Raw genomic sequence first — 14,020 nt, forward strand, 5'->3', positions numbered from 1 at the left:
CGATTTTAATGTAAAAAAACCGTGGGATATATCCTCGGGTTTAAGAGACAGAGAAGATTCACAGAAAATACATTTTATTCCTTTTCACCCCATCAAGGGTTGAATTTCGAAAAATCCTTTCTTCGTGCATGCCCATGTCCTAAGATGAAGCTATGTTGATAAGTCAGTCAGACTTATTCTTTTATAGATTCAGGATTTCTCGACAATATCTGCATTTATCCAATCTCTCCCCACGTGATTTCTGAAGCATCGAATTAAACGATACGGAGGGTTTGCACGGTTCTCCAGGTGGTTTTATTGTCGAAAGACGAGTCGTCCTCTGACATGTGGAACAGGACAAAAACGGGTCTCGTGGCCGTGTAATTGCGGTGAACGCGAGGAGATCTGCGATGACTCGCGAACAATTAACGTTACAGCCAGAAATAAATTCGAGTCGTACGTACGCACGCACGCCGCGGGGTAATTGTACAGCAGCGGGGATAATTGAATACCGTCGGGGCATATAAATTAAACAATCCGTAGAAATCGAAGAGGGCGCACAATTACCTACGCGCGTAGGTATGCTTGATTTAGAACCGCTCGTTACACGGGGCCCTACGCCGCGGGAAATTTATCTGTCGGTTACAGGGCGTATTGACTCAACGGTGGATCGCGATCCATCCTCCCTTGAGGAGATCACGATAATTGGCTTGTCGTTGACGTCCCCGGGATCCGACACAATCGCACCGAACAAATTAGACTACTCTATCAACGCTCGAGTTCCCTCGAGTTCTCCCTAACTCGGGGGCACTCGAAGTCGAGTAAGATCTTGGCTAATTAATCGACTAAGATGGTTCGTGATGATTATTTCACGATAAAAAATATATTCCACACTCCCTGTCGTTTAAGGGGCTATCCTAGTGTGACGGCTATATAATAAGGCTATTTTTGGGAATTTTTTAAAGAAAAACTATTCAACTTATCAATTTGAGTAATATGTATATTTACTAAATAATATTTGTGAAGTATGCTATATTTTTATAAACTAAAAACAATGTATTTTTTAAAAGTTAGAATAGTATCGAATCTCGTGATTGTGTGAAATAAAGAAAAACAAATATTTTCTTAATTTATATGTGTGGTTATAGCCCGTACTAGAATAATTTTACAAAATTTGAGAAATAAAAAAACGGCATCTTCTCAAACAAAAGCTTTAATTTATTTGCATAAAAATGGCTGGTTTTTTAACCCTCAAATTTGTAATTTTTAATATATCAAAAAACTCGTGGTACGGGCTAGAATGACACATCCAATGAACAGGGTTTTAAGTTATCATGACCGCAGATTAAGAAAAAGTAGCTTCGAGAAACACGCGATCAAAGTTTCAAGTACTGTTTTAGAGCATAAAAAGAGAAATGTTTCATACTTACAGCTAATCACCTATTCCGGGCCATATAAAACACCTCTTCCTCAAAAAATTGTTGCAAATTGCAAAGAAGAAAAATCCGATTTTCTGAAACCCTCACACTAGCATAACCCCTTAAAACAGCTGGTAGGAATGTCTGACAGCGTGCCAGTACTTTCGACATTTCAATTTAATACGACACGAAAGTAATAGGCCAGTTACTTTTTTAAATTCTACTTCTTCGGAATAAGTGTAATTTTCTGGAGAGTTCAGGAAGGTTCGATGTGTCCCGAGGAAGTTATTACAAGCTCTGTACTGAGCCGCTGGACGGAGTTACGAGCGGCGTCGTCCAGTGATTTGAATGCGTGGCAATGGTATTACAAAAGGTTCTGGCGCTCCGTGTACCTTATTAGACCCGTCCACGGGCGAGTACGTGTGCCCGTCTAATGCGTGCGCGGGACAAAAGTGTCCCGACGTTCAGGATTTACGAGTTCATTCACACTCCCGCTGCACATTAGAGCCATAACGACGTTCGCGACGCGCCCCGTTCCTCCATCGCGCGTGTTCTACTCGTGGATTACAATGGAGGATCTCGTTGAATAATCAGAGTTCAATCTTGCTTTTCAAACGATAAGCTCCACACAAAGATACAATGCTGATTTGTCTACGTATCGTTGGACCCAGAAACGTTTCCCCGAGACTATTTATAAATTCACCGTTCGAAACATTGTATTGCGCGCGCAAGATTAACTTCGAATTTTCGACCTCCACTGTACGTGGATCCGATTAAGCTCGAAAAATGTCACGGTGCAACGGTTGCAAAATCGCCATCAGTGTCAGCCTCGCGAAGGAAATTGGGTCTTCGTAACAACACACGGTGACGCAACCGAGCGATGATTTCTCTGTTTTCCCCGTGTATTTTGAGTAACGTCACGGAAAGTTTGCGTCGCCCGCAGAAATACAGCTAAAGACGTGACACTTTCGACGACGATAACAAATTGCAAAAGTAACGAGGCCGGTCGTAAAACGTACACACGGTCTATACATTGTACAACGAAGGTGTTCTACATATTTGTCGCGTTAGTCACACACCTTTGTGGGCTCTCTGCGTTACATATGTACAGGGCACCGGAAAGATAAAGAGTGTATCGGGGGCTGTGATAAATACATCGATGCATTTGCAGGCGCCGATTGGTTGCCAACGGAATTGTAACGAACCGTAACAAAACCGTAGAAACACACAGGTACCAATTTGATGATGGATATATTCTTTTCAAATGTTGTATCTGTTTGCTTCTTTAGATTCTAAATTAGCCTGGACTACATTCTATAGCATCGTGAATAAACCTCCAGTACATTAGTTATCTCATCGACAATTAAAAAAGCAACATCTAACGCAAGATCGACATAATGGCCGTTTGAACCAAAACCGACAAAAGACAAAGGAGATCCATCCGGAAGGGTCGTACCTACGGTTGCCAAATTTTCCTGAGACAATTCCTGGACATATTGTCCTAAACTGAAATATATGTACATACATGTAATTTCACAATATTCTCCACTGAGAAACCCCTTAACATAACATACCTAGTATTCCGAGGAAATTTTTTTAATATACAAAAAATATGTAAAAAATTCTAATACAGTTTTTTTTTATGTTTATTTCTTTATTTTAACTATTTTGGAGTGTAAGTGATATTGGTCGATAGCTTTCTCTGAAATTCCGGGACATTTTGACATTCAATCTGGATTCTGTACAGCAACTTCAATTCCTGGACAAACCTGGACGGTTGGCAACCCTAGTAGTACCGATTAGCTTCCTATTTTCTGACCTCACCCACGACACCAGGCGTAATTTTTCCCTCATTAACGGGCCTCATCGTCGGACCCTATCGGTGAGCAGACGACGAGGGCGACCGGCCACGATGCGGTGTAAACGAACCTTTATCTCAATCCGCGAGCGGCCACGGTCCTACGGCACGTGTTACATATAAGGGAATCGTAACGAGTAACGACATTAGGCATCGGCCGGGTATCGGCGGCGTGTACATGGCAGGAGAAGGGGGGTAGAGTCAGCTCAACCCCCTCGACGTGTGGAGATCCGGTTTTATCGGCCATATTGGATACACACGCGAGTCAATTGTGGACTTAAGAAGCGTGGGTCGGTGGTCGGCAGAGGCTGACCCTGCCCGGATCGGGACATCGGGCAACTTTTTTACTCTTCCAGTTCGCCACCCCGCGCGCACTACGGCCAGTAGTGGTTTTTCGCCGGGGGTCTAACTGTAGTGGCTGAATGCTGATCGACATGGAATCGCCTTGTTTATCCGCGCGACGGATCGATTAAACCGGAGGAGGTAATTGAGGAGTCGGATCGTGAAAGGACACACGTATAATTTAACGAGGGCTCCGTTCGTCGGGTCGATTAAACGCACGGTGAACTCGCGTACGCTGAAACGACCTGTATAATTCGATGCCTAAATCTTTGAGAGGAAAGAGAAATAATTTTGGGTTACAGTTAACCCTTTGACTCTGGAGCTCTTTACCGTATTCGTCTTGAAATCCTCTAACAGATAGGCATAAAAAAATTATAGGTGTTTTTGCAAAAAATTGAAGGTGACCTTTAAAAATCATGAAAAAACAGAGTTTACAAAAAATTTGCTATAATCACGTTAAAGCTCTCTTGAAACCATGCTATACATGATAAAAACATTTTCGATCGGACTGTTAATAATAGAGTAATCTCTACTAAGCATGATTCGTGGTTGACCCTGTATGTGTACATTTCAGACAGTAATAATTTTTTACTTATGTCGTGAGTGTAAGCGGAAAACATTCGTGAAACGCATATATACGTCCATGGAACTCAAAGGGTTAAGTCGATGAATTTGTTCTGGAGAAATTTCCAGAAAACTGGAAAGGCTCGTTATGCATGTATGTGAATCAACCTGTACGTTCAACGGTGTATCAAAGCGTCTGCACGAAAACGTGTATATGTACGTGTACATACTCGTTCGATCGTCGTCCGACGACGCCATTGAACTTGATTTCCCGACACCGTGGATCCTCGGGGCTGCACGTGCAGAAACTTTAAAGGAGAACGGCGTTGCCCTCGCAACTCGGACGGCGTCTCACGTATTCTAAGCCTCGAATTGCATATGGATCTTGGGAACGGGTCGCGCGAGAAGGTCTTGCGGATTTTCAATCTTTTCTCTCCTCCTGAACGAACGCGCCGCGACGTTATTATTCATGCCCGATGGGAATAATCAAGCCTCTATCCGGGTGCCTTGACCACTCGCGGAGGGTAAGAAATAATATACGGTAATGTATCTCTACTTGTTCAACGGCTGCACCTTCGTTATTTATCCTGTAATGTTTTCCGTTTACGAGTAATCCATTCGATTTCTTAATGATATTTTGATGTTCGTTGAAATCGTTCACCTCGAGATAAAAAGAGAGAGAGAGAGAGAGGGAAATCACTGTGCCGGATGAAAAATCGTCTACAATAGAGAGTTTATTAATTGCGTGGAAAGTTCTGTTCCACGTGCATACTCTGGTGTTCGTATTGTCCTGTGGTCGCTTATGTTCATTATTTTACGTAACCAAGTTTCTATATCGAAACTTAATACGTTGATTATAGTGGATCGAATCGCCTCGTTCTACGGGCAGCTCCAGACTATCGCCACACCCATGTGTTTCAATGGAAATCGGGGTAATATAAACTGTTTTTCGAGCAAAATCAGCCCCGATAGTCAGTATCGGGGTACACATCCTTTTTCTTCTCGGATGTGGTTCGCGTCGTTCAAGAGGATGTTTACGGACTTCGTCTCTAACCGAGACCACGTATCTCCCTTGATTCTTTTTTAACGTGGGTTCGTCCCTCCCCACGCGTGTTGAATCACAGACACGCGATACCATTGCGACGCGAGAGTTCTGTATCGTGGCCGACAAGATTCACGTGACATCTTCGTTTCAATTTTACGAATCAACCCACTCGCCGACACGGATTCTCGAATCATTAGCAAGAGCCTTAATTGGTTCGTATACACAATCCGTTGAGTAATTTTTCGATTTAGAATTGACGGGACACCCTGTATACAGAAACATCCCTCAGTAACGTAATACCCGCGTGCCTCATTAAGGGGTTCGAGTAACCCTTGTTGATAGAGGGTAAACCTTACTTCAGCTGCCATTTTCTCGACGAATATTCATACTAGGGCTTCCGAGCATTAGCACCCTGTCTAAGCTCTCTCGATGCTTGTACAGGGTCTATACTCGTTACAGGTGAAAATCATTGTATTACCAGAAAGGAATCTCTTTGATTTACTTGATTACCAAATGCAATTAACTGTACAAAAGGCGTGACAAGTTTCTTGTGACGGTTTGTACCGTAACCGAATCGAAAACGTTTATTAACATTTTGATAGATAACATTCCGGGACATGACACCTGGGTCGCCATACCGACGGCCCTGCTTGTGTGGGCTCAGCGAAGCGTGGGTGTATCGTGCTTCCCAGCTGCATTTGTAACGCCAAGTGCTTGGCGGACGGAATATTACATACTCGTAGGTGCATCTACAGAACGATTCGTATCGCGATACACACTCGAAATTTCGTGACTCTCCATCTCTGTTTCTTCAAATTTTTCGAGAGTACACATTCTTACCTTTAATCTCTCGTAAACTGACTCACCTGTATGCACACGAGAATCAAGAGTTTACCAGGGTTCGCTTAGAAAAAGAACGTGGTTTATCGCGGGATGCGTCACGTGTACCCAGTCATCAAACCCGTATTATTCATTGGAACACGACTCCCAAAGCTCAACAGGTTCCCACTTTCTTGAACTTAGAGACTACACGTGAATATCCACGACTATGTCTATTGTATCCCGGAAGATACGCAAAACGAAGGAACCGTACGATGCAGAAAAAAACTACTAAGTATTATCATTCACGAAGATTCTATGTATCCAGCGACCATAGGAGACACGTAGTTTTTGGGTCAGAGTGAAAGTTACTGTTATTGATTCCCCATGGAAGGCCGTCAACTCGAGTTTGTCTACGGCTTACCGAAGTCATAATTCCACCCTGGTGGCCCGATTCCCCGTGAAAATAGTCCCGGTGTTTCGTCACGGGTTTACATAGGACCGTGTACAAATTTTGTACCAGTGACTCGTGTACGCGTAAACGGAGTCCCCCATTCTAGGGGCCGTCGTCCGGGCATATGCTCTCACACGGAAGAGACAACCTGCACAGTATCGTAGCTGTGAACAAGTGGGCGAGATAGATGCGCGCAATCTCTCCTGGGTCTCATGCTCCGCGTGCCGGCGCACGTTGGGGCCCAGCGTGTAATAATATGCTGTTAGGCGATCTAGTCGATTGCGTAGATAGACAACGTCTGATATTGTCAACGACAGGAGATGGTTGATGAGGAGTTTGTTTTTACGATGTCCTGCTGAATGATCGTCGATGTGTACGCGTCTGCTGTCGATCAATCTGATCCTTTTACTACATACATCGTTGCATAGAATGTTAAATGATAGTTCAAGAGAGACAATCGGAATCAGTGTTTTCAATTGTTCCACAAGGGCGTTAAAAAGAATTTCAACAAAAAGGAATATCGTTCAGTTTTCTTTGAGTCGAAGTGAAATGCCCGTTGATGGCATTAACATTTAACTTTTACAGTAAAAATACTGTTGCGATAAGTACAGAATTCCTTTCTGTTCTGGGAAGCTATCGACAAGTATCTAATCCTGAAGTCTGCAGGTGTCCAAAAAATCATAAGGCAAGGAGTTAATCCTCGAATAAAATCGAGTTTCTTTCGTAAATTTTCTGAAATTTTTTAGGCTATACCGTGACGATCTCACAGGACTCGTAAAAGTTCAGACGGATCCAGAGAGCCGGTTGCTCGATTTTTGGGCGTGTGCACACGGGGCCAGGCATGCACGCGTGACACGCAAGCAAGCAACCGAGCACAGTCTCGCGACGGGATGCACACGAGTCCGAGGAAAGCACAGGCCTCTCTCGACCGTCTCTCTAGGCTGCATCCGGCAGAGCGAGTGTTTTTTGCGCGTCGTATCGCATCCTTAAGTTCGCCACTTGTCCCGCGCGAGTAGCAGGGAGAAGCGTCTTCGTGACTGTCGTGCGCTCCCGCGGGGACTACGTACCCGTGGCATGCAAATGAAAATCAGAAAATTTCCACGAGAGTCACGGAGCATCGTTGGCCACGAGACTGTCGGTTGAATCGGCTACTGGTGCCTCCTTACTCCACTGGGACTGGATATTCTTTCACGAGAATTACATATATAAAACTGTGAGTTGGATCGGACGGTTCTTAAAATGATAGAGGTCCATTTCAATTGCAGTTAGAAATTCTTTGATATTTTTCAAGATACTCGAACCGATATAGAACTCGTACGTTTTTACGATCGGTAGATAAGTTTGATAACTTTCTTGAGATTCCTTCAGGTTTAACTATCCATTACTCTTACTTACACACTCGCTTGGGAATCAAGCGATTACAGGTTGTCACCACGTGGTAACGAAATGTAGTGCTACACATATATCTTTTGAATATGAAGGATAGCCAAACGTGAAAGAAGTGCGTGATAGCGATCGAGAACTTATCTGCGGTGCGTAAAAACTCATGAATTCTACATCGTGCGCAACATCTTGAAAAGTAATGAGATAGTGCCGCGATAAGGGAGGGCAGGACGCAACGTCTCTTACACGTGTTGTGCACACACGATGCCGCCGCGCCGGCTAAGCCGGCGGACAAAATCGAATCGTAAGACGTTCACGTTTTCTCTTTCACGTGAAATTCCGTGAAATATAGTACTGTTAACCGCCTCGTGTGTCTCGACTTATCTTCGTTCTGATATCTCACGTGTACTCGATTGGTTTCGTTTTTCTTTTTTTCAAATACAAGCTAATTTTCCAGAGGCGGATATTGGAGAACGATATACGTAAAAACGATAATGTCCGTTTTCTTTTTTTCGATTTCGAAAGTTTCAAAAGCACAGCGCCGAATTCACACGTCACTGAGAATCGCTAACCAAGCTATCGGATTAATGTTTACCTGAGTAATATACTCGATCCAGTGACAACACCGGTGTCCGCAAAAATCGCTGATAAGCTGTTGCAAAGATTTCTACGTTTCTACACTTCCAGGAATCCGTATCTTCTGTACACATTGCGAAAAAGATTCACTATCGACGCGGAAAACTCGTAACAACGTTATCCCATTTATCGAACTACCGTTTAATTGTTACTATCGTCGATTAGTATGGTCGTAATTCGTTGTACAAGGATATTGAGTTCCGAGAACCGAGCACGTTGCACCTGTCTAACAGAGACGTTCTCAACCGTAGATACAACCTAATACACGATTTGTAGCGATCAAATGTATCAAAGAGATATATCTTTTTAACATCTCCTGTTATCTCCCGAATGCTCTCGAATCTTATGCAGAGATAAGTTCAATCTCTCTAATCGTCTCAACTAAAATACCTTCCAACCCATCGTGAGAAATCTATAATATTAACTACATAGCAGAAGTTTTCTAGACCTGCATAAACCACCTTTTTCAAAGTCGTCGTTCGACTTAAAAATTTCTTATTATGAAAATTTTGACGATATTTAAAACACTGAAATTATTTACCTAGTCGAACGCTACAACTTTCTACCGTTTATTTTACATCACGTGGTTTCCCTCGAGTTACCTTCATTTTAAATTGGGCAAATTATCCACTCGAGGTAAGACGCGCGAATGCATTAGGGGCAATCAACACGCGACGATCATTTACGAAGCTTTACGATTAGACTTTTGGTTGTTGTATTCATATTGCGTATGAATATGCCAAAACATAAGCAATTGGAGATTTTAATAGTGATTACTGATCACTGATTAGCGACGCTATTGTCTCATCTAGAACTTAACGAAACCTTCCCTATAGATAGAAATATTTCGTCTAAACTACTCTATGAATGAAAACATGAATTTCCATAAACGTAAATCAGCAGTCTAGTTTGACGCAAAATCTGGTTAAATTTACAGAGAAAGAAGCTAACGAAGCTCCGAACCGAACTGCTGAAAACAGTCCAGTTTCCATCGAACCACGCGACCTCCGGTGCATAAGACCTACGCCTCATTTACATTTCCTACCAGTTATTAACATGCAGCTTATGCGCGTGCTCGCGATAACAGCTTACCGAGCCACGCGAGCTTGCCAGTGGTGGTCAAAGAAAAGTTCGAAAACATCCTCCGATAATTCAATTGCCTTATACAACTACCGCTACGCATCTGGGAAACCTGAAAACTGTAGCCGATCTATAAACCTTAAGAAACACCGGCTACGGTACTCGCGACAAAGCTCATAACTAATCCTGAACGGTATTTACCGCCATAGAAAACACAGTCTCTCTCCCATGGTCTTGGGGGACATAAAACCTCCCGGACATAAGTATTACGTCTAACCACAGAAGGGACGAAACTTCCAATTATGTACGTTTCCGGCGATACCAATAAAATTCATAACACATTCGTTCATAGAAACGGTAAGAAACGGCTTACCGAAAAATTTCTCCCAGCTATCGGATTCATCCGAGTCCACGGCGTTGGTACCCGTGGTCTCCGCGTCCGCCTCACTGCCCATCTCGTTGCATCAAACGTTCACGATCTTGCCCCTTGCGAGCACCGGAAGGCGCCGAGGATGATACAACCGGGGTCTCGGCGCGTCCAGAAAAAATTCCTACTTCTTTCACTTCGTATAGACACACGATATATATATATATATATGTATATATCACGGGTTGGGCCTAAAGGGATCCGGCACAATCGTCACATCGCACGGCCGATCGTCAGAATTCGGTACTCGTGGAACGTCGCAAGCCGGCCCGACGATCTTGATCGAGATCACGGAAGGAAGAACGCGCTACGTCCCATCCCCTTGGCACGCGGTCGCGAGACGGACTGAGAGAGCTGGGAGAGCCTTCGACCCGACCGACCAACCGACCAACCGTGCCGGCGAGTCAACGAATCGGCAAACAGCTCCGGCAACCCATACCAACGCGCTGCGCCGCGACTGCCTGGCTCTCCTCCTGTTCCACGGTTCCACGTTCTTCTGGTCTGGCCGGGTCTCCTCAATGCACCGACTGTCCTCGCCTTCCTCTCTTCTACGGCCCGTTCATGTAAATCGCCGCAGCCGCCGTACGTTGCCCACCCGCTTGCCCGCCCGCCTGGTCATTGAATTAGGACCGTCCCGATATATTTTTAACCCTTCGCAACGCCCCCCCCCCCTCTTGTCTCGTTCTTTTTCAAACCGGCCCGGTTTTTAGGGGGGACACTGGCGGTGATGCCCCGGGCCTGATGCTCGCTCTGGAATAATCTGCGTTAATCTGGGACGGACATAGTGTTGTTTCGATGACCGATTTTCGTTTTCGAGAGGAGCTGATCGAATTCTGGATCTTGCGAGATTTGATTGAGATTTTGATATTTATTGTGGATTCGGTTTTTATCTATTGGATTTTTGTTGGAGGGTGGGGGGTGTACTGCCGAGGTGACGGGTCGGGTGTTTTTTACGTGGAAGAATTATGTAGGACGGGTTGTGGTGAAGACGTAGAAAAGTATGGACTTCCAAACGACTGGCTGTCTGCTGGATGTTTTATGGTTCTGATAGTTTCTTGTGAAATGTCTCGAGAGGCTGAAATCCGTTCGTTTAATGACACGAGAATGGCATGGACCAATGTTTCGAGCTTTAAGGGATTGAAACTTATGTATTCGTAAGAATTTTATATGTGTGGTATGGAATGTATGTTCGTTAGCTGAATATGTAATGGAGAACGTCTTAGAGATCAGTTTTCGTTACGAGAGGCTCATTTGACATGGTCCAGTCGTCTTAGTTGTAGCCAATCCTTGCGTGCATTTTTACAACTGAATAAACAATTTCCTTTTAGAGGCCATTATATGGACAGATTTAATCGAATAAGGATTTTGTATGGTCTAACAGTAACCTTCCCCCACTAGAAAGTGTTGCATTCTATTCGTTATTTGCGACGAAACGGCTTAGACGACTACAATTATTAGAATCCATCTCGATCTGGAAAAGTAGAGTATAGTCAAGTGTATTATAATCTTTGGAAACCCATGCTTTTTCTTATTTGATGTAATTGAACTTGAAAATAGGAACAACATTATTGAAATCCATTGCCCTTTCGGCCAATAAACACTATAGCCATCTATCTGGCATCTCTATAAACTAAAGGAACCCTTCTAAAATGTGCTAATGCGCATATTATTTAATAAAAAAGTCACACTTCGAGGCATAATTAACAAGAACAGGTTGATACTGAGGCTGAATATTTTTTACTGTCGTTAATTTGTTTCAAAAAAATGAAACTGTACATACAATTAATTAATACATATACGTAAAAGAAGTGGTTTCTTCGATGATTTTCGAATGTATCTAACACATAATCTAATAACTATAATTTATTTAGTTTATAATTTAGATTTGGCAATATTTACCATAGATGTTTGGCATAACGTAGATACTAAAATCACAGGTTAATAATGGTGCCGTTATTACAGATTTCTAGGGCCACGAAATTTCGTAAGGTGATAAATCTATTCTCATACAATGCATACCTTGTCTGTCACAGTATATATGTACATACAGTAGACGCTTGATAATTGCCGCTTCGTTAATTGATCACTGGGCCGCCCCACGCTCGCACCTATTTTTTACACACGTGCGCACACATCCCATTCTGTCGCCCAGCACGTGCAGGACGCAATACACACGATGTCGCGTTTAACGCACATATGCTTGCATACATAAACTGACCGACGGTAACTACTGCAACCTAACTGAACGGGTTGCATGAAAGTAGGCGCTACGTTAGTAAACACATCTGGCCGCTAGATGGTTATACCATCTGCCACCCTGCCGCGTGCACTTTTGAAATTTATTTCAAGACATTAACAGAAACATTAACATTGAAAAGAAACGTTTGATTCATTTATTTCTGAGACAAGTAGTCTACGTGCTCCAACATCCTACAATTAGCAGAATCGAAGGTAACTCTGTAGTTAGAAAGCAGTATCCATGATACTGTTGATTTTAGCACGATTTAACATAAAATTGCACCCGTTTGCGTTGAAACAGTGTCCCTCAAGTTGATAGACGGTATCGCATTCGACGATCCAAGAGCAAGAACCCCGTTGCAAGCCTCGATTATTACGATAACCATGCATAAATCGTATCTTCACTATAGATCTTAAGAACCGCATCTACGGTTTTATCACGAGCGTACGTCGTGCAGTTTCGTTTCGGCCGGACCAATTAGTTCTCAGTTTTATAGATATTCCTCAGCGACACGACGTTCAAGGTCGTACTAGTTAGGGACGGTCGCATGAAGATCGCATCTTAATGATAGCGTGCTGCCACGCCAACGGGGCGAAAGACCCTTGATATCGATTTTCAAGGACAACAGAAAAGGGTTTATCCACGTAATTGTCGTTTCGAAACATCCATACCGTATAAGTTATTTTTTAGCCAGTAGGCCAACAGTAGAAATATCAGTCTCGAAATATTTTCGATTCCATTAGATCTAACTTTTTTCATTCAGAATAACCTTGTCGATATCTATGTATTGTAGATATAGATACGGTATATATGTATTCTGTTTAATTGAAAACTGTGTTCGTAGTTTCATTCCTTTTGTGTTCTACGGTTATAGCTATATTCACTCCTGAATTCATTGCCCCAATTGGCTTCAATCATCCCGTATTCTATAGCATCACCCTTTCACCTATGTCCGACGTGCATATTACTTAATGCTTTCGCTCGTTATCTCTTCGATTTTTGCGGTCACGCTAACCGCCACCCTTTTCAATCACGGGTGTTCCTCGATGTTTCTTCAATCTCATTCCGATATTACCCAGACGATCCAGTTCCAAGAATAAAAGTTTAACCCGCTGTCCGACATTCCCCTTTGAAAAGTAACGGAAATTAGACATCTCTGTGACGACAAGGTCATATTAAATTAACAGCGACCAAGTGCAATGGCACTCGAACGATTTTTCAAAAAATCAACTTTCCCATTGCTCTACTATACAGCAAACGTGCACTCTATTCCTGTACATTACAATTTCAACAAAATCACCATTAAATCCTCCACGATCTCCAGACCTTTTCGCTCTGATCTCAATCAATGCTTTACCTATCGAGAGAAGTCTAAGAAAACCGTTACCAATACACCTGTCTCTACTCTATTGTCATTGTTTCTACATTGGTACCGAGGATCGTAAGTTCAAAAAGAAAGTAGACTTCCCCACGAATCTAACGTGAAGATTGCGTACATCGAAAGCTCGAGGAAAGGGCAAGGTGTAGGGGAGGTACATAGCGCAGCCGGTCGCAGGAGGCCCGTTTCAGACGGGTGGCGAAGAAAACCGAGGGCGAAAGAGCGCAGGCCTCGACCTCCACCGCGTCGTATTCGAAGCCGAGGAAGGAGAAACTGGCCGAGGGTGGTCGCGGCTGGAGTCACGCAACGGCGAAACGAGGCCCGAGAGAAAGAGAGAGAGAGGGACCACCGTCGGGGAACCGCCGATTGTTTCCGAAGCAAATCAGTCAGTCTGCAGA

At 43.5% G+C, this 14,020-nt stretch overlaps 1 protein-coding gene across 1 annotated transcript in view; it reads right to left on the reverse strand.

The window, feature by feature from the left end:
• Positions 1 to 10,033, reverse strand: part of LOC107186274 — a 43,066-nt gene extending 33,033 nt beyond the window's left edge. Inside the window, exon 1 of the mRNA XM_015574107.1 lies at positions 9,952 to 10,033. Within this exon, the coding sequence (XP_015429593.1) occupies positions 9,952 to 10,033 (82 nt within the window). The remainder of the gene's footprint in view (positions 1 to 9,951) is intronic.
• Between the last annotated feature and the right edge of the window lie 3,987 nt (positions 10,034 to 14,020).

Source organism: Dufourea novaeangliae, unplaced genomic scaffold (genome assembly GCF_001272555.1).
Source record: "Dufourea novaeangliae isolate 0120121106 unplaced genomic scaffold, ASM127255v1 scaffold64, whole genome shotgun sequence".
NCBI classification, from domain to species: domain Eukaryota; kingdom Metazoa; phylum Arthropoda; class Insecta; order Hymenoptera; family Halictidae; genus Dufourea; species Dufourea novaeangliae.